The 20,213-nt window shown below is 27.4% G+C and overlaps 2 protein-coding genes across 3 annotated transcripts; one reads left to right on the top strand and one right to left on the bottom strand.

The window, feature by feature from the left end:
• The first annotated feature begins 214 nt into the window (after positions 1-214).
• LOC105359436 (lisH domain-containing protein ARMC9) lies at positions 215-5,393 on the top strand. Its single transcript, XM_011496048.1, has 16 exons — positions 215-303; positions 370-499; positions 730-806; positions 883-1,125; positions 1,215-1,492; positions 1,641-2,008; positions 2,089-2,219; positions 2,376-2,459; positions 2,514-2,627; positions 2,757-3,068; positions 3,138-3,265; positions 3,365-3,452; positions 3,522-3,712; positions 4,443-4,522; positions 4,601-4,628; positions 5,069-5,393. Exons 1-16 carry the CDS (start codon positions 235-237, stop codon positions 5,199-5,201), a joined length of 2,454 nt encoding a protein of 817 aa, XP_011494350.1. The 5' UTR covers positions 215-234; the 3' UTR covers positions 5,202-5,393.
• A 938-nt stretch (positions 5,394-6,331) lies between these two features.
• LOC105359132 (uncharacterized transmembrane protein DDB_G0289901-like) lies at positions 6,332-13,694 on the bottom strand. Of its 2 annotated transcripts, none has more exons than XM_011495632.1 (7): positions 13,560-13,694; positions 13,185-13,242; positions 10,841-11,009; positions 9,903-10,304; positions 8,493-8,864; positions 7,058-7,310; positions 6,332-6,542 (listed from the first exon to the last, which is right to left on the bottom strand). In XM_011495632.1, exons 1-7 carry the CDS (start codon positions 13,566-13,568, stop codon positions 6,438-6,440), a joined length of 1,368 nt encoding a protein of 455 aa, XP_011493934.1. In that variant the 5' UTR covers positions 13,569-13,694; the 3' UTR covers positions 6,332-6,437. The 2 variants fall into 2 exon arrangements, with proteins under 2 accessions (XP_011493934.1, XP_011493933.1); XM_011495631.1 differs by having other exon boundaries at positions 6,333-6,545.
• Positions 13,695-20,213: the final 6,519 nt, after the last annotated feature.

Here is a 20,213-nt window from a genome sequence, read left to right on the forward strand (position 1 = left end):
AATGATATAAATTTGATATTGAACAAGTATATTCTAGTACATAATTTTTTTTTAAATATATCTTATATTTGTACATTTTCTATATTTATCTTCTTTACTTAATTCTTTTTAAATAAAAAATAACCACAAAAAATATATTGTAGTTATATTTTTTGTTTTTCACATTGTACCAGTAATAAAGTAATTATTAATTCAATAATAAATGTTAAGAATTAATATTTTATAACAAGTGGAATGGCCTCGCAAAATTGTAATAAAATTATGGCAGAATATTTATCTGGAAATTGGCAGAAATTCTTTAAAGTATATATTATTTATTTTTACCAAGATATTAATATTGCAATAATTTTAAATATTATTTTATTATAGATCTGGAATTCATCATTTCCATTAGACTTGAAAGAATCCATTGAATATAAAATAATGACATTAAAATTGAGAGTTCATTATGCTATTTTACCAATACGCATTGTTCAACTGCATCAGAATATCAATTGTGGTATGAAAAATTTTTTCAGTAAAATTTAAATAAATTAGGTTCAACAAGAAATTATGCTTTTATTTTATGTAAAATTAGTAACTTATAAATTAAATTTTATATTAATATAATATAAAAACTGTCATTTATTAATTCATTGTTTACTGTAGTATTTAAATATAAATATATAATAATAATAATTTAAAGATCATACCTTATTTTATGACTATTTCACTTTTAAAAATCTATAGTTTCCAATTGCTCAAGTAAAGTGTCCCAAATTTTGGAGAATTTTGTTGATAAATATATAACAATTAGCAATGAAAAGGTATTGTAATATCAATAAATTATTATTTAATTTACTTACTAATATCTTAAAATAAATTTAATTTTTTTTAATACAGGAGTTTGATGATGAACAAGATAACATAGCAGTTGATAATATGAAGCAATTGGAATATTTTATAAAATCTATCGATGGACAAAAATTGATAATGGAATTGAAAGATAGCTCATTTATGACACTCTTTACTTTACCAAATATTGTTAATCCAGAAGAAGATGAATCTATGAGTCATATATTTAGCATTGATTGGCTCGAACAACTAACTATAGAAATAGAAAAATTTGTACAGGCATTTTTTCAGGTAAAAATAATAGATGGGAAAGAATTATCACTTTATATTTACACACTTTTTTGTTGGTATATATGAATATTTCTATTTGTCATGTTTAGAACGAGAGTCTTTTATACAAACAACAATTACAAGTCTTTCGCCATCTTTTATCTACAAATGTAAATAAATGTAGAGATGTACCTGTAATAAGAACTCTGCCATTAACGAGTAATAATTTTTCTGATAATGCGATTAAACACGTAAATAAATTTACTAAATGTAAGAGCAAGTCAATATCGAAAGATCAAATTATTTATTCAGCTATTAAAAATAATCAAATAGAAGATTGGGCTGTACATTACGCCAATAGAACTGAAGATGACAATTTAAGTACAAAGTAGGTTTAAATTTAAATTTAAAGTTATAAAATTTTTTAATAAAATATATATTAATTAAATTTAAAAAAACACAATTTGACAAATAAAAATGTTTGAATTGTGCTATTCATTATATTTGATTGTATTAATAAATTATTTTAATTTAAGCAAGAGTACCCAAACACTTATAAGCGCTATTGAAACTGACAGTGCATTAATGAGTGAACCATGTCATATATCAAATGTAGTAACTTCTAGTATTGTCACTGCTGACAAACCCTCCATAAATAATGATGAGCTTAATATAATAAAATTGCGTTTGTTCAATCTTCACAAGCACTATCAAAAATTAAAATTTCATTTTTACAAACTTCACGAGGATTATTTGAAAATAAATGAGATTGCTGAAATTCTGACTGTTTCTTTAGAAAATTCTGTGCAAGGTCAACCCGTTCATTTAGATATGATTTTACAAGCTTGTTTGAAAATATTTCCTAATAGAGTCAATAGAAATACACATTCTAATTCAGAGGTATGTGACAACATTAAAACAATTTTTTCTTGAACAATAATATTTTTCAATTATTGTCATAAAAATTTGTTTTACAGGATGTAGATACTGACAACAAAAATATTCTAAATAATATTTCACTATTTCCTAAATTATTGGACTATAAGAAAATAAAACTCCATTTAAAATTTGGTGACATTAAAATTAAATTACTATTACTGCAAGCATTACGTCAAGTAAATTCCATAAAATGTATATCCATAAAATAGTCCATTCACTGATTTTATAGATATTTTTATAGATTTTTAAATAAATAAAATTGAACAGACTATTATATAAATTATTATTAAGATCATATAACATTTTTATTAACAAATGATATAATTTTTTAGAAGCTTACGTTAAATCAACCGAAGCAACGAGATGATATTATTCATGAATATACTAATAAGGATTTATTAGAATTACAAGAAAATATATTAGATATTAACGAGAATAATATTTTACTTTATTTATTGCAACCAATTAATTCAACAACTTCTATAAATATTATGCAGCAAACAACTTCGCGATTTTTAAATACTTTAGCATCATTGAGTTGTGGTAGAATTTACTTATCCTCTAATCCAATAGCATTAAACACTGTAAGAATATTTTTATTATATTATTTTAGAGTAAACATATTTTTTGTATATCTAGATTAAAAAGTTTTACTCATTTTTTATATATTCAAGTTATTCATTTTATTAAATTAAAATTAATTTTACTTACAGATTATTGTATATTTAGATAATTGTAGTAATATGGCGAATGATCCCATTACCCTTGATATGCTTTTAGCTACTCTTCAAAAAATGTCTTTACGAAAACAGGAGAGAAATTATATGATTGAAGTCAATTTGGTTGAGTGGTTAATCTATCATTTAAATACTGAAAATTTCAAAGTGAGAGCCTATAGATTAGAATATTCCTGTGCTTTATTAATGAATCTTTCTCTGCATAGCTCTGCACGGTCTAGAGCATCATTAATTGCATCATTATTAGTTTCAACAATGATAACCTTATTATCGACAGATTGTGTATCAGTATGTATTACATTATACATAAATAATGTCTTAAAATTTTGTCAATATTGTTTTTGTTTTTATATTTAGATATTGCCATATATAAACGGTGCATTACAAAATTTTTTATTAAATAATGAAATAAATAAGGAGGCTAAAAAATTACATCTTACAGAAATTTTGGAATATTATTGTATGGAAAGTGATGAAGAATTAAGGTAAATTTTTAATATTAAACTGTACTTCAATTTATTGTAAAAAATAGTTTATAAATAAATTATCTATATTTATTTTTATTTTTTATATTTTTATTAAAGAAGAAATATTTTACATACTTTAAAAATCCATAAGAGGGAATGTAATGAAAGCTTATCAGATGACGACGAATTTCCAGATGAAGATGATGTAAGTTAACAGTTTTATTTAACGAATAAATTTTTTTTTACGAAATTAAATTTAATATTTCTTTTACAGGATATATTTAATGTTTTAGAAAAAGAACTAGATGAAAATGATCCTCTTGAAGTTCCTGTAGGAGAATTGCAGGGAGAAAATTTATTGGATACATGTTATTCTATTCCAACTTTTATTTTACAGCCAAAAGATCACTCTACTAAAAAGATATTAAACATATCTACTAAACCTATAGTTAATTATTTATCTAAGTTAGTAAATATTGCATAATTCTATTTAGATTAATTTTTAATAAAAAGATTAATTTATTTTCATTATAATTTTTGTAATTTATACTAATTTTAAAATATAAATTAAATTATGAATAGATTAAATTTATTTTTAATTTAAGTAATCTGTAGGCATTACTTAATAAAATACGAAATAATCTAATCAACGAAATTCAATACTAAAAAAAGAAATTATAGTGTCTATCTTCGATTAGCTACAGGATATTTGTTCAGATACTAGGCATCAGGTATTTTTTTTATAATTTATGTTTCATAATTATATATAATAATATATTTTAATTATATATAATTTATTAAATTATGTATTTTTTTAATTATATATATAATTTATAATTTTTATGTTATATTAATTATTTTTTCATTTTGTTTTATGTTCATTTAAGTTTATTTACTTCATTTACTGACTTTTTAAAATAAGACTTCATATTTTAAATTAATTAATGTAATTAATGCAAGAAAATGAAATAACAAAAAAAATTATTTATCAACAATTTTCTTTTAAACAGTTTTTATAAATGATTTATAAAAAATTATAAAATAAAGAAAAATTTTTTTCTATCAATATAATTAAATGAATTAAACATGAATTTTAGCAATAAAATAACGGCTATAAAAAAGTTCTAAAATAGTTACTTTATTTTTTTTTATCATTTTCTAGCTTTTAATAATTATTATATATTTCATGTTTTAGACAGAGTAGGAAGGTAGAATTAAATGTCTCAAAGATTATTGATCCAAGTAGAACTCAATTCAATGATTGTAAAACAGAAAGTATGTAACAATTTAACATAATTCCATATTTTAATGAGAACAAATGATTTTTAACTACTAATTTTCTGTTGGTAGTATCTACGAAAAACAGTACTACAGAAGAATTGTGAGTATTTATGTATATTTTAAAATAATTAAATTATAATTCTTTGGATTCTAAAAAACTATATTGATATATAACTGAAATATAAATAAACTTATCCATTATGTAAATACTTATTTGAATAATTTTATTTTAATATGATTGGATTTTATTCATTTCTTACTTTTAAATCACAGATACGTAAATAATGATTAATGTTATATTACATTATAAATTATTATTTTTGAATATAACAAATAAACGTTTATATTCAAAAGAAATAATTGTACAACATTTGGGCAAACTAATTTCAATCAAATCAGTTAAAAATATTTTATATTTAAGTACAAATTAAATAAACATTATTTTAAAAAGTTTTTCATTTATAAATTTATTAATTTAATTATTTATACACGATACGTTTTACAGATAAATCAAATAATTAATTTTAATATATATTTTAGTAATTCTTTCAACAAGTCAATGGGTATTAGTAAAGGCGGAATAAAATTTCAAGACAATGAAGAAGCTGTTTTTTTAGCAAAACCAAAAATAATGCGCACTCCTCCATCTTCTGGCCGAAAGGAAATAAATTGAGAAAATAAATTAAAAAATTTAACGTTAAATTTCTTTTTCATAAATAATATATGCACTCTTTGTCAATTAAAATATTTTTATTAACAAAATCAATACAAACACAACTGCCTAGAAAATATAGCTAGATAGGCATTATATTACGAATACATTTTAATAAATATTCACAAATTTAAGCACAGCATGTATCGATAAGATACCCGATTCACTTCTGTAAAATTTAGATCAGTGTATAAAAATATAATTTTTTTTGTTACATCTTGAATAAAATATTATAAAAAATTGAAAATAGATTACTCATTGAGTTAAGTATAATGCATCAACTCAGTTTCCTATTATTTATGAATATTTAAATTATAATATCCAAATTCTTTAAATAACATTTCCGTGTCAATTACATGTCGCGCTAAAAACAAATATCTTAAAATTGATAGAGATCTTAACAAAAAAAGTTTATATCGTACTAATATAATTTAATTTTTGTATTAATTAATTTTTTTTATCTATGTGCATGTTACTATTTTTGTTTGTTCCATTATGGAAATACACGTATTTTCCCCTCGCGTAAAGCAAAAGACTCAGGTACTTTACGATTTCGACTTCAATTTCTTTTCTAGCGCATCTCTTATAAACAGCTGCTTAATAACTTTTAGCTTTTTACCGCACAGTTCTATGCAAGCTTAGTTCTATATAACTACAAACTGTATTCGTGCGAGTATTTAGAAAGATGTATAGAAATTATTTTAAGTGTTTCGTCAGATATTCTATCACAATCGTTTTTTTCATTAATGTGATATTTACCAATATATATTTTGACCATTCCATTCGAATACTTTAAACGTTAATTATATATATATATATAAATAAATAAATAAAAATAGACAAAAAAAATAATAAGCATTGAAATACATTATATAAATAATACTATAAATTCTCTTGATTTTAGTTAAATTTGTAATAAAATCTCAATGATAATAAAATAATTTAAAGAATCACAAAAGAGAAATAAACCATTTTATACATTATTTAAAGAAATAAAATCAAAGGAATTCGTTAAGAAAAGGCAAGGCAACAAATTGCGTGTGTCAAACAAGTCATCAATAATTTTGTTCGAGGCAATTTTTTTTTCCCCCTATACTATATTGTACTCCTGCTTTAAATTGCACGTTTTTAACTCAGCAGTGCACGGGAATACTTCCATGCCAGGACAACACAACGCCCGTCATCCAGCGTTACGCATTAAGCCGAGTATCCGAGGAAGGTACTGCCTCCGTGACTACCTGTGAAACTTGCACCGTTTGAGTATCCGCCAGGATATCCGCTACTTGAGCCACTTGTATAACCCTGCTATTTATACATAATTATTAAAAATATGTAATTATAAGTTACGCGATAACTTATTTTCCTTTCACAAATTAATTTAATTGTCGTTGGATTATAATAATTTATTTTGTAATTTATGTCATAATTTATTTTGGACTAGCTTTTAGGATACGTTTTGTAAATTATTTTTCGCAAGCTAAGTTTTCCATTTAACTTATGCTTTATATTTGTTTTCTTCGATATTTAAAATCGGCATCACCTGCCACAAATACTAATCAATAAATTTACGTTTTCTCATTCTCCACTGTTAAATACTGATGTAAAAATCCTATTCATAGTTGCCGAATTTAGATTAAATAAATAATAAGTATTGTAATATGAATGTTTTAATAATGCGAAATATCACTTCTTACAAAATATGTTAAGTCAGCTTTGAAAAATTGCATTGCATTGATGATATTGACCTGTTTCTATGGTATCATCGAGCTTTATTAGCCATAAAACTTCACAAAGAATCAACTGTTTTATTAACTAACCAGGACACTTGGCGAGCCCGCGACATATGCATATCCCGTGTTGGATGGAGCGAAGTTGGAGATTTTACTCTTCGCTGGGTAGCTCGAGGATGCGCCAGTGATTGAACCTCCGTTATTCGAGTAACTCGATGAATGAGTACTGCCATTGTCTCTAATTACAATAATTTTGTTGCTGGCGTTGGTGCCGCTTGACATGAAGCGCATTGTCGGGTAGCTCTTGGAATAGAGTGAACCAGAGGCAGAAACTCCAGGACTAGAGAATACGAAGTTTCGTGTTAACATCCAAACGAATTCTTCATCAACCACAATATGTCATTTTATTAAAGTGCTTTATTTTGAACTTGAACCCTGAGTACATTATTACAGTTAGTAGTAAATTTTTGTTTAGATATTTGATTATGAGACAATTTCTACAATTAAATCATATATTCTCAGTAATTTTAAGAATAACGCTCAAATCAATTAACTACGTTAAATTATTACTAATTAATACTTCACTTAAAAAATAACAGTTATTTTTCTTTTAATTCTATTTTATAAATAATCTTACTAAAGAATTATTTGATTATTTAATGAGATTTTCTTAATTATCAAAGATACCTAGTATATTTACGTAAATCAAATTTTAAATTAAATGTTTTCACTGACGATTTTCATCGAGAAGTTACTATACAGTATTATGAAACTACTTGTAAACAATAATCATAATACAAAATTATTTCTACATATTTTATAATGAATATAATTACATAAAGATTTTACTAAGATATATGTGTAATTGTTAATGAATGAAAAAAACAGTCGATAGACATACCAAATTTAATATTCATCACAAAATATATTTTTAGCAAAAAATTATAAGAAACGAAAGTCGATAGTAATTCGAATAAATATTATCTGATATGAAAGCGTGAATTTTTTAAAATATAAAAAAATAAAAATTTAATAATAATAATAATAATAATAATGATAATAAACTTAGAGTACGAAATTTAATCATTTAGCATGAAACATGAAACGGGCATTTGAATTGTAAAGTGGAAATCTCATTATTTGTGTTAGAATAAAAAATTCCGAAAAATGTCTTAAGAAAGTTTAATTCTGGAAAAATATAGTAATCTATTTAACTATTTATGCTGAAGATTTATATGTTAAATGAAATTGTATTTAACTCAATTAAATATTTTATATCGAGCTGTAACACACCTATACAATGCGCATACAGATGCATAAAAAGTATTTTTGATAAAATTCGATTTTGTAATGCTTGATAAGTAAAACGATAATATTGACAAAAGGTCATTCTTCTCAATGGAAGGGACGCTATAACTTTTATCCAGGCACGTTTTGCATTCGACAGTTGCTCGTGTCAGTGCATACCAAACAACAGAAGCTTTTGCAAGCGTATCGAAAGCTCGGGATCGATCGAACCTACCCCGAGGCAAAATAGTAACCAGGTCCTGTGGGGGCAGACTGGGAATAAGTTGGTCCGTGATGCGCAGCTGCGTGCATTGCGCTATTAGAGGAATAATAGGCCGGTACGTGGGTGGCGCTGGATGCTGGGTCAGAGCCGCCGCTGCCACCGCCAGTGAAGAGACTCTTAAGAGCGCCGAGGACTGTCTGATACTTGCTCGAAGGTCCACCACTACTACTCCCTCCGGTACTACTCGTTACATAGGTTTTGTAGATGTAGGGATATTCGCGGTGGTGGTGGTGGTTCTGCTGCTGCTGCTGCTGGTGCTGATGGAGGTGGTGGTGTGGAGCGCTTGGGTATTCACCCCCAACGAGTGCTGAGGCCATAGGGTTCCTATTGGGGACGATTTCATATTTACATGCCGAGAGTGTAAGTTTTTAGGAAGAGTGAGCGAATCAAAAAGGGGCGGCGGAGGAAGAGTCGGTTCGAAGTGCTTGGATTTAGATTCTGTCATTATAATGTCTTTAAAGTTAGATCGATGATTTCATTGTTATTCATTCATATATCTACGTCTTTTATAGAAATGTAATGTTAAACGCAAGGAGTTGGATATTATTTAGTTATTGTAGTGAAAACTTTTTCTTTTACCCGATGTTATTGCCTAATGGTGCACACAGATCACTTTCTCTTAAAAAGATATGTAATTAAGCATTTGTATCACATTCGTTTATTAATTAAACCGGGAAATTTACAATTTGTTAGTAAAAGTTTACGAAGCCATAGTATTCTAATTTAAACGCTCATTCGCCTGTACTAGGTAATGTTCTTTTACATAAATAGTACTCCAGTTTCGTATTTAAAGTAACAAACAAAATAATTAATTCTAAGAAGTATCTAAGAAAGTATAAAACATAAGATTTTAGAGATGTAGAAAAACTGAAATATTTATTTCCTTAAAACCCTGGGAATATGCAGGTAATGGAAAATCTGTTTTATAATTACTAATTATAATTTTATTTTACTTATCATTGAAAGTTAACCACAGTACTTGCGTAATATATTCGTTCATGATTTTAACAGTGTTAGAATGAATTAAAATGTTCCTTATCGCATAAAAGAGTTCCTTTATATATTGTCGAATCGACTTATTTTAATTCATAATGGGACAAATCAGTTGCTGGACTGTACGTATCGAATAAATATTGGTAAATCTACGTTCCATACTCATTGATAATTATTATTATATCTTTTTATTGATAAATATTAATGTTTTTATAAAATATACTAATTACACCTCACGTGCGTACACACTTATTAGTAAGAACTTAGATAGTGTTGCGACAGGAACAAAATGATGGTATTAATAAATTTTCCTCGAATGAAAATCTGTGCTTCCAGAATATGTTAGACCTACGTAAGATAAATGCTTACCCATGACTGTAGCTCGTCGGCCGGAGTTGGGTATATTCGCCGACGCCAGAGTATCCACTGTAGATGGGTCTAGACTGACTGTATTCGCTCGGTTGTCGATAGTGCTCGGAGGGTCCGCGCTCCCTGTAACCAGCAGACGCGTAACTTCCGGGGTACTCGCTGGCGGAAGAAGCCCCAGGTTGGACACCGCCGGCTCCACCGTTATTCTCATAATAGCCCGCAGAGTTTCCCTGGGGATACTCTCCACCGTTGATATACCGACTGCCGGCTTGTTCCAATGGCGCCGAAGAAGTGACACTCCCAGATGAGGAGCTCGAACTTGGTCTTATAGCGTTTACTACGGCCTCGCTACCGAATTTGCTTTTGTAGAAGCTACTCGTAAGGCTTGCGCGAGGGTCTCCGCTATGCGATATAAGTTAATCGTTATTATGTATCGATTGCCTTAAAAATTTTTTGAACAGCTGTTTAAGCTGTATGCGCTTTCAATATATGAAATAAGGAAAGTGCCATTTATACGAATATGTAGATTAAAAATTATTAATATAACAATAATCTAATAGTAGCTGATATCACAATATTATAGGAAAATATCTGGATATTCGTGTTTTAGAATCATCGTATGTAATTGGAAAACACTGATTCTATAATTTTCTTGTGACGTTATTAAGTATTAAGGATTCAAGTGATCAAAGACATATTTTAAACAAGTTATTTTATACCAAATGTACGAATTGCATTGCAATATAATCGGATGAAAACAATTTTTTGTAGTTTATCGTGAGAATATTCACGCGTGTTATTTATTATTACAGTTTTATTAAACATTTTTAAAGAATGATAAAATCGGGCATATCTTGAACATCATGAATTAGGACCTAGGACATTTAAATTCTTGGCAGTTATTTGCTTATATTACTTAAGATAAAATTGGTGAATACCTGTCAGTACTGGAATCAGATACGAAAAGTGAATCGCTTTTTGAATAAGGAGATCCACTAGAGGTGACGAAAGAAGTACTCCCGAGGTCACCGTAATTGGGCTTTTCATTCGAGTATCCGCTTCCACTATATTCGTAGTCTCGCGTGCTACTTGGACCCGAGGAGTAACCTTATAAAACCAATCGAAACCTTTTAAATTATCTATCGTTTTAATTTTCGCTCAGTTAACTTAAGCTACCATTACTATTGTGGATTTGTTATCTTGTTTTTACTAAAATTTTAAAAGGCGGCTAAAATTCTGTTATTTATGTATAGTTTTACAAATAGCTCATTCTAACATGAATATATGCTTTAATACAATTCACAGTTTATCCAATATGATATATATAGTAATATCTGTAAAGTAATCTACTATCTTGATAATTATTCATATAAAAAAGACTATATTTATATTTGCGGTTTTTTTTTAATTTCATGATTAATTGGAATCTACTTGATTGTAGAGCGGCTATAAGTTCTTCTCAACCTTCTTCTCAACTTTTTATATTGATGTGTGCCTTTTCTACCAAGTTAAATAGTTCCTATGATTATAAATACCTGTTGCCTGTAAGCTCATTCTACTAAATTTTAATTTAATTTCTCTTCGTAGTGTAAAAGACCCCCTTTTGCTTTGCGTCAATAATAATTCATATTTTTTCTTAACCAGAAAAACGTTATTGCTGATTTTCTTTGGTTTGAAAATCCTCGCGCTTATGGCAAATATGTAAATCATTAATCGACTATTGGCAAATTAAATTCCAATGGTTCGTTAATAAAAATATTTTATTCCGTATACCGTTAGTAACGCATAAAGGAATAGCAGCCCGTCTGGTTTCTGCCTGCGTCTACTATTAGTATAATTATTTTCGTTGTTATTGGCAAACAAATAAAAACAATGAACGCCAACGTGGGGAAAAAATCGATTCTGTTCCAACCGAACGGATACAATAATAACGATAATCAATTTCTATTGTTCGTGGATTTCTCTACTTTGATTATAACGCAAGCGGGTATTTCGGCCAGGAAACAAGGCGCCACTCCGGTGAAAGCCGGCAAGGAGGGAATCGCTTCTTGACACCTGGCGTATTTTCCCTTTTTCCCGGGTCCTGAGCATGTGTGCCGTGCATGCAATTACGGGGCGCGCATATATACGCGCAAAGAAAGTGGAGCGCCGGCACGTAAAACGATTTCCCGGTCGACGGAGGCCACATCGCAGAAACCTTTTACGACTGTTTGCTTTCTTTTGCGCCTTGGCTACGGCGCAATCAGGCGCCGAACTGCCGTCACGCGGCCGACTATGGGCCTGGATTTTCATTTGCCGGCCAATGTGCAATTTGCCCATTAGCCGGTAAATATTAGATATGAGGAAATATCAAGTACGGGCGCTCGATGCTCATCAGCCTCAATAAATGAAGAAAGCCGTGTTTTAAGTATATGCGATTATTGGCGCGATTAAAAGGAAAACATTACGTTTTTGTATGCGTTTGATTAAAGTACGTATTTCAATTGCAATTTAAAGGTGTCACGCATTTAACCTGAATTATTATTGAATTTAATTTAATGCACGAAAAATATTTCTTTCCATAAGCTGTTACAATGAACTTATATTGTAATATAAACAACACTATATAATAGAATAGTCATATATGGTAACCTTATTAACTAGAGACCAAGGAAAAGAAAATATTGAAGTTAGTGGGAGAATAGAAAATTGACGTAAGTTTCGATGTACTGCGCCAAAAAGGAAGCATAAAGTCACTTCATATTATTCTATCCTGTTTATTCTGTTGCTTCAGTACTATAGGGCTTTTTTTAATTTTTATAATAATTATCACTCATAAATTCATTCCTTATAACTTCTAGGAAATGTATAACAATTTTTATATTTATTTCACATATAACGGCAATAAAATAGAATGAATAAATACCATAAATTAGAGGCTATTATTTTCATTAATAGCATTAATGAAATTATGAAAGACGGAAGTGAAATATTCTCCACAGATATTTTATTTAAAGAAAAATAAAATTATATGCACATTTGATCTATTTATACATGTAAATAAATTATTATTTATTAATTACTCGGTTTTTCATATTAGTTTAATACTGCGACTTACTTTTTAACTTGTCTAATCCTTTACTATATCTTTATATAACACCTTTATTGTTTTAATAAAGGCAAGTAAATTTTGTTAATATGACTTTAATATTGGTAAATATTTAATTTATAGAGTATATTTAATTATAAAATATTTATTAAATGTACAAAATTATTTGAATTTTCTGTTAGTTTCTTACTTACTGTTGATCGATGAAGATTCAGCCGATATTGTGACCACGCATAAGGCCGCAAAAACAATCTAAAAATATATATATATATATATATATATATATATATATATATATATATATGTATACATAAATGGTATAATAAATAATCTTCATATAATTAATTATATTATAGAAATTTTCAGCAATAAAATTTTATAATATAATTCAGAACGTTAATTGAATTGAGGCAATAGATTTTCTCTATAGAATTTGAATTATCGCAAACTCGAGTGACGATTATAACGATTGCATTTGAAAAAGTTTCAAATTAAAAAATTCGTATTATAACGAAGGGAGAGAATAAATTGAGAAATATATTAACAAATAATTAACACAATGAACTTACAGGCAACATGTTGATTCTTCAGACGACTCAGCACTTAAAGCACTTTCTGCACTTAGATGAAATAACAAATAAACAACTACGTGCCTTTTCAATCTTTTTCAGCAGATATACAGATTCCTATATCTAGACACGGACTGATCTATACATATTCGCGTATTAGCGTTTTATACTGCTGTAGGCATACGCTTACCCTCTCTTGGGCATCCCCGGGTCATTGGCAGTGGTACCTAGAGTGGGAGTCCATCAACCTGATTTGAGTTTATGCGCATCTGGGGAAAGCTTTTAGCTGAAGCGCGACAATTGGGTAAGGAAAATTCGCTTTTCGTCTTTTGAGGGGCGGAAGAGAGGGGACGCGATTCGTTTACCGCTGAGAGAAAACTTTTTAACGTCGACGCTTTTCTTCATTTACACCAGAGATTTATGCATTTTGTTTGATGTCAGTATCGATAGAGATATCGCTATTTTTTCATGAATACGCTTGATAGATATAAGTTATCACTTTTCAAGAGCCACAATGCCTATGTTTTACTTGATGATTATTTTGATTCAGGCTACTTTTTAAAGTCATATATTTTATAAATTAATAAAAATTGAGAAGTTACTCTTAGCAGCGATATTAAATGCGTGCAGGCATAATGTTATTTGAAATAATGAAATTATTTTTTTATGTTTCATTAATTTAAACATACTTGTATATTTCAAACCGAATGAAACTTAGTGTTTCTGATAGTTATATCGATAATCGCATTTGCGAACATTAATGCCGATCGAGGATAGCTTAAGTGACTTTGATATTATTTTAGTAATGAATTGGGTATTAAATGGATTAAGGGATTATCAGGATTAATGAAAGATTCGACTGATTTACAATTTCATGATGATGTAATTTAATATTCAATGTTTTAACCTATTTATTGCAAAATTTGTGTATGTAAAATTCATACCTTCAATATATTAGATGTATATATTAACATAAAAAATTATTACTATTCTACAATGCGAATATAATTATGAACATTTGGACAGTCTGCAATAGTTATTTACAATAAATAAAAAATTTGACGCGTTTAGTATAAGTACTTTTAATTATACTTCAAAAAGTCTATTATATTATTTCATTATAAATAGTACTATAAAATTTAATATTCGTATGATTCGTATTATTTTTATAATTTTATGAATAACTTTGGAAAAATTTTAATTTATTTTTATTTAGTTTTGCTTACTTGAATCTGTATATGTATGTAAACAAATCTTTCAAAATATCTAAATGAAAATAAACTTCTATATATGCAAAAATTTTTTAAATTATATTATAAAATTGTTTACATTAATATTATTTACGTTTTGTTTTAAAGTGGTCGCTATTGATGGATATTTTTTGATAAATTTTTTCACTCAATTTGATTTGTCACAATTAATGTTGCAAATGTATGTAGGGACGTCGATATTATGTCCTGTTAAAAGGTTTCCATTTTTATAAAATTTTAACAAAGTGTATTTCTATATAAAAGTAAAACATTTGCTATTACAAAACATATTTTATTATATATATAGATATTATATATAAAAATATATAATATGACTTAATTCATATGTATATTTGTAATCTTTTTAAACTGCTTTAGTTTAAAATTGAATTTTTAAACTAATTTTATTAATAGTAGATATCATAAAAGTACAGTTAGTTACGAATGTTAGATCTGATTTATACTATCTCCTCATATATTGAATAGTCGGGGTGATAAATGTCTATAGTTTAAGCGATAATGTTAATAACTTAGTGTACCTTATATTTTCCTATTAAAATAATTTTCTGTTATTTGAGATTATTTACAAATTCATGTTGAAATAATGAAAAATTAAAGAAATTGTAAATCTACTTTTTACGAGGTAGTTTTTTTAATAAAGAATGTTTACCGATTATGCATTTCTAATTAAAAGATTTGGTTTCAAGTTTAATTTTATTGATTTTTGTATTACCATTAAATTTGCTGTGAAAGATAATTCAAACAATAAAGTCAATTCATTCGATGAATGCTTTAATGGTAACACAGATTAAATTATCCTTGATTCCTATATACGTAAGATAAAATTATTGTATTTAACAAATTGTATTTAATAATTAATGAAAATGAGAAAGTTTTGTGATTATCGATATCGATTCACTTTAATTTAAATTTGAATAAAATTTTAAATTATTAAATTAATTAAACATTTAAAATAATTATATAACAGTATGTATTTCACTGAAATAAAGGTTTTTATCAATTGGTGTTACTATTTTTTCCTTAATTTCCCTTTAATGTTCAATACTTGTAAAAAGTATTATAATTACTTCTTAAACCTGTTTACCAAAAGTGTCAAAACTTTGTTTTATTTTTTATGACACATGCGCACGCCACGCATTATAAATATTTTATCCAGCGAATAATTAAGAAATTTTTTATTGTTATTTAAACAGTACTGTTCAATACCATAAAAAGTTTCATTTTTCAAGATTCATCTGTTTCAAATCTACTACCTATGATTTCACGACTGACCAATTGGAACATCTGAAAAAAGGATGTCAGTTGTGATCGAGGTAACGCAGATAAGGTCGTATTTCGTTTTCGATCAGCTTGACGATCCAATGCCAAGGTCATGGTCACCTGCAATTACGCATTGTGCATTCGCGGCGAAAGGGAAACTTTCCATTTTTACACGTAGCGGTAAAATACAAGTGAAACCCGCACGGAGATAAATCCAGATTTCTACCGCAGACTCCTAAGAGCGAGACGAGATAATACGTGCCGTGAGCTAGTTTTCATGATAGCGTCGATAGCCAGCATACTGACGATGAATTTATTAAAGTATAGTCGACGCTCGTCAGGAGAAAGTGTGCATTCTCGTCATGGCAGTTGAGTTTAGCTATTAGAAGATACGAGCCCTTGACATTCATCACACCTTCGTGCTCATAATTCTAAAAACATTGTCAAATGAAGATTGGTTCAATGGAGTCCCTCTGAAATCGGGATTAAATTTATGTTTTTTCGATACTGATTTTACGTCCACGAATTCTCGATTATGTCCTTGGAAATTTTAAAATATTTTATAATATTACTCTATTACCTTAATAGATATAATAAAATGTCTAATTAATCATCGATATTTATAATTATGCTTTCGGAATTACTTTTATGGTCATTTCGTAACGGTTAACTTTAACCATCTGATTTAATCATTTTGTCGAATCATCGGGTCGTTGACCTATGTATTATTTGTGATTATCGATTATCCTTTGTAATTTATTGAATAATTGAGGATATTATTATGTCTGTGTATAATCAAATCCATGTTATTAGGAAATTAAGTTACCTTCCATATAATTTAAATATTAAAGATATTTTGCGCGTAGTGCGAATAATAATAAATAAATAATAATAATATGCGAATAATATAAAAATAATAATTTGACAATTTTGTGTACCCTACAATATTATATATGCAAATTTACTTTTTATATTTAGATCGATATTTTTATAACGACCGAACAAAAATTTATTTCACAATTTTATAATTTTCAAAAATTACAATTATATTACATATATGGACAAATTATGTATCTGTATTCTGAAATCAAGTGAATTTGTGTGTCCTGAATTATTAATATGTATAAAGAACCATTTATTAAAAGTAAAATCAGAAATTAAGTAAACATCCATTACATTATTTCGTATTATTTAATCGCATGTGTACTGTTAAAACATTGGAATATATTGAAATCTGTAATTTATAATATTATTTATAATTAATTCTACATAATATAAAGTTATACATAATAGAATGTAAATATTTTATCATATCAATATACTTTATATTACTTAAAAATGAAAGTATATATTTTTATTATAGAAAAATTAAAAAATTGAATAATACTTGTTTTATCTTCTGAGATGTTGTAGTTTAAAGAAAATTATTTAAATATAGTTCATATCTAAATAATAATTTTACTAATGTGTTTAGCGAAGGTATTTCAATATAGTTCTTAAGTTATATAAGGTAAAATTATATTATCATAACTTTGAGAATATCTTGTTTATTTTTTCAAATATAAATATTGTAATTATAATTTAGTTCCATAAAATCTGTGAATTTTTTTATTGAAATCTATAATTGTAGAACTTTATTCGAAAAAAAACATTTAAAAGTTAAAAAAAAGGCTGCGGTTGCATATAAGAAAAAGTGCGGGAGAAAATTATTTCTCGTAACGGCGAAAGAGAGAAACGATAGGATTGCCTTTTTAAAATCACGTACCGTGCCATAAAAGTACGAATTCAAAACACGAGTGGAGGTCTTTTAATCTATGTAATGTGATTCCTTTTGCTTTTCTAATCCACATACAATCACTCACTAATCTTGATATCTACGTAGAATCTTAATAATACTTGATTTGCGTATGCACATGCATTGATGGCGTTGATCATTATTTTTGTACATGAAATTACTTTGGGACATTATACGTGTTACGTACAATAAAAGTAAAATGTTGTAATAGAAATATAATATATAACGATTCCGAGAGTACTGAGTTTGATGTTGAACAATCGTAATGAAGAGAAAATATCAAAAAGAATATTGTGTATTATGTTAAACGAAATGAAATTTCAAAGGTTAAAATTAAGAGGTAAAAATTGTAAATTTCACTGAGCGTAAAAAACATACTCACAAGTGAGCAATACAGTTTTTCAATACAAATTTCTATTATGTTTAGTTAAACTGTTTGCGAGATTGGTTGAAATGGCTGAATTTAAAAGATAATCATTAGATTTTTTAAATACGCTTATGAAACATAGTTAATGTGAAATGCAAAAGGACAAAGAGCTCCATCCCTCGAGAACTATAGGAACCAAAATTTATTAAATTGGAGAGAGGAGAAAGATATGTATCAAAATGTGAGAATATACCATTTATCTTCGTATATTGGAGTACGCGCGAACCAACTGGACCTACGTGCGTGCGTATTATATTCTTGAAATAACAATAGAAATTGTGGAAGACAGAAGAGAAGGTAATTATTTTATACATCCTCTAATTTGCGTTTTTGAATATGTCTTTTTAATTTTACATCATATTTTGGAGAGTCGTGGGAGAAATGGAATCGCAATATACTCAGGATGCAAATACTTAGCCGCGGTGCAGGGAGAAAGCTGAGAGTAACAATAAATATGAAACAGAGGACATTTTTCGTTCAGTCTTGTCACGGAACTACCATGCCACAACTTTATTAATTAAATTGGACGAGGTAAACGACGGAAGATCGGTATGCCTTTCTTTACGAAGTATTTTTTCGCTTTCTATGATTATCGTGCTATTATTATCTTAACTTGTAAGTTTTACTAGATGGAAAAAAGCTTGATCGATACGTGAATGGAGAAAATAATTTTTTCATAAAAACTCCCGTAGTCAGCATTATATCTCGAATGAATTGATAGTAATCATAGGAATAGATGATAGAATTATGTTTTCATACCATAAGGTTATTTGTTTATTTATTTATTTATTTTTTTTAAATAATGTTAAATCAATAAAAATTAATCAATGTTTTTGCTTTCTCTTGTCTTACGAATATATTATAATGATATCAATATAATTTCTTCGATTATCGATAAGAAAATTTGGAACTATCGTTAAAATATATTTCATTCGTTTATACGAGTATCACAATATTAGAAATTATACTTCTGTCCAAATCTGAAAGTTCATAAATAAAACAAGTATTAATATTTCATTTTCATAAGTATATAAAATGCTGTTGTTTTGAACAAATTTTTAATAAGTACTGTATTACATATCCCTCGTCATTTAATTGATCAATAATATTCAAACTAACAAATGCGATAAATATTGTAAGGTTGAGTAAATAAAACCAAATAAACATAATTTTAAAATTATTTTTAATAGTTGCAATAGAAAAACAATGTACAGAGACAGATTCCGTATTGCAAATCGATAAAAGTCCTTCTATATATGTAAAATAACATACAAATCGTCGTATATTAAAAAAGTACAATAATTAATAATAATAATAAGAAAAAAAAAATGATTGTAAGTAAATTGTATGCGTAAAATAGGGGGCTTAATTAAATGTCTAGCATCTTATTTCGGATCCTGATTCTCCTTTTTTTGCTGTAATTACTTATGACTGAGTCATTTAAAGACAAAAATAATTTTATAGATCATCTTCCTTATGTTGTTCGCGAAGACATAAAAGTATGACGTATCCTTGTTTTTTTTTCTTTGCTTTATTCTTATTCCTTTTCCTTCATTAATTTGAGATTCGCTTAAGAGCTATACGTAATTTTCATCGTCGTACTTTGGTTTTAAATTAAGGACTAGCATGTTAAGCTTCACTCTGCCTTCGTGCATTTGTTTTGTAATTTTAACATTGACATGGTAATGAATGAAAAGAAATTTGTTCATTATTGTTACATTATAGTTGGTAATAACTTGATGTAATGTAATAAAATGCGAAGGACTTGAGAAGTATAAAATTGATCGACCTTCCTGTTGCGTAAATAATTCAAAATGGTTGTAGGAATCGTCGAGTAACAGCTTACTATACTAAACAAAAATTATTTATCTTACATACTACAGATAAAGATAACGTAATAT

The sequence above is a fragment of the Ceratosolen solmsi genome, unplaced genomic scaffold, assembly GCF_000503995.2.
Source record: "Ceratosolen solmsi marchali unplaced genomic scaffold, CerSol_1.0 scaffold11, whole genome shotgun sequence".
NCBI classification, from domain to species: domain Eukaryota; kingdom Metazoa; phylum Arthropoda; class Insecta; order Hymenoptera; family Agaonidae; genus Ceratosolen; species Ceratosolen solmsi.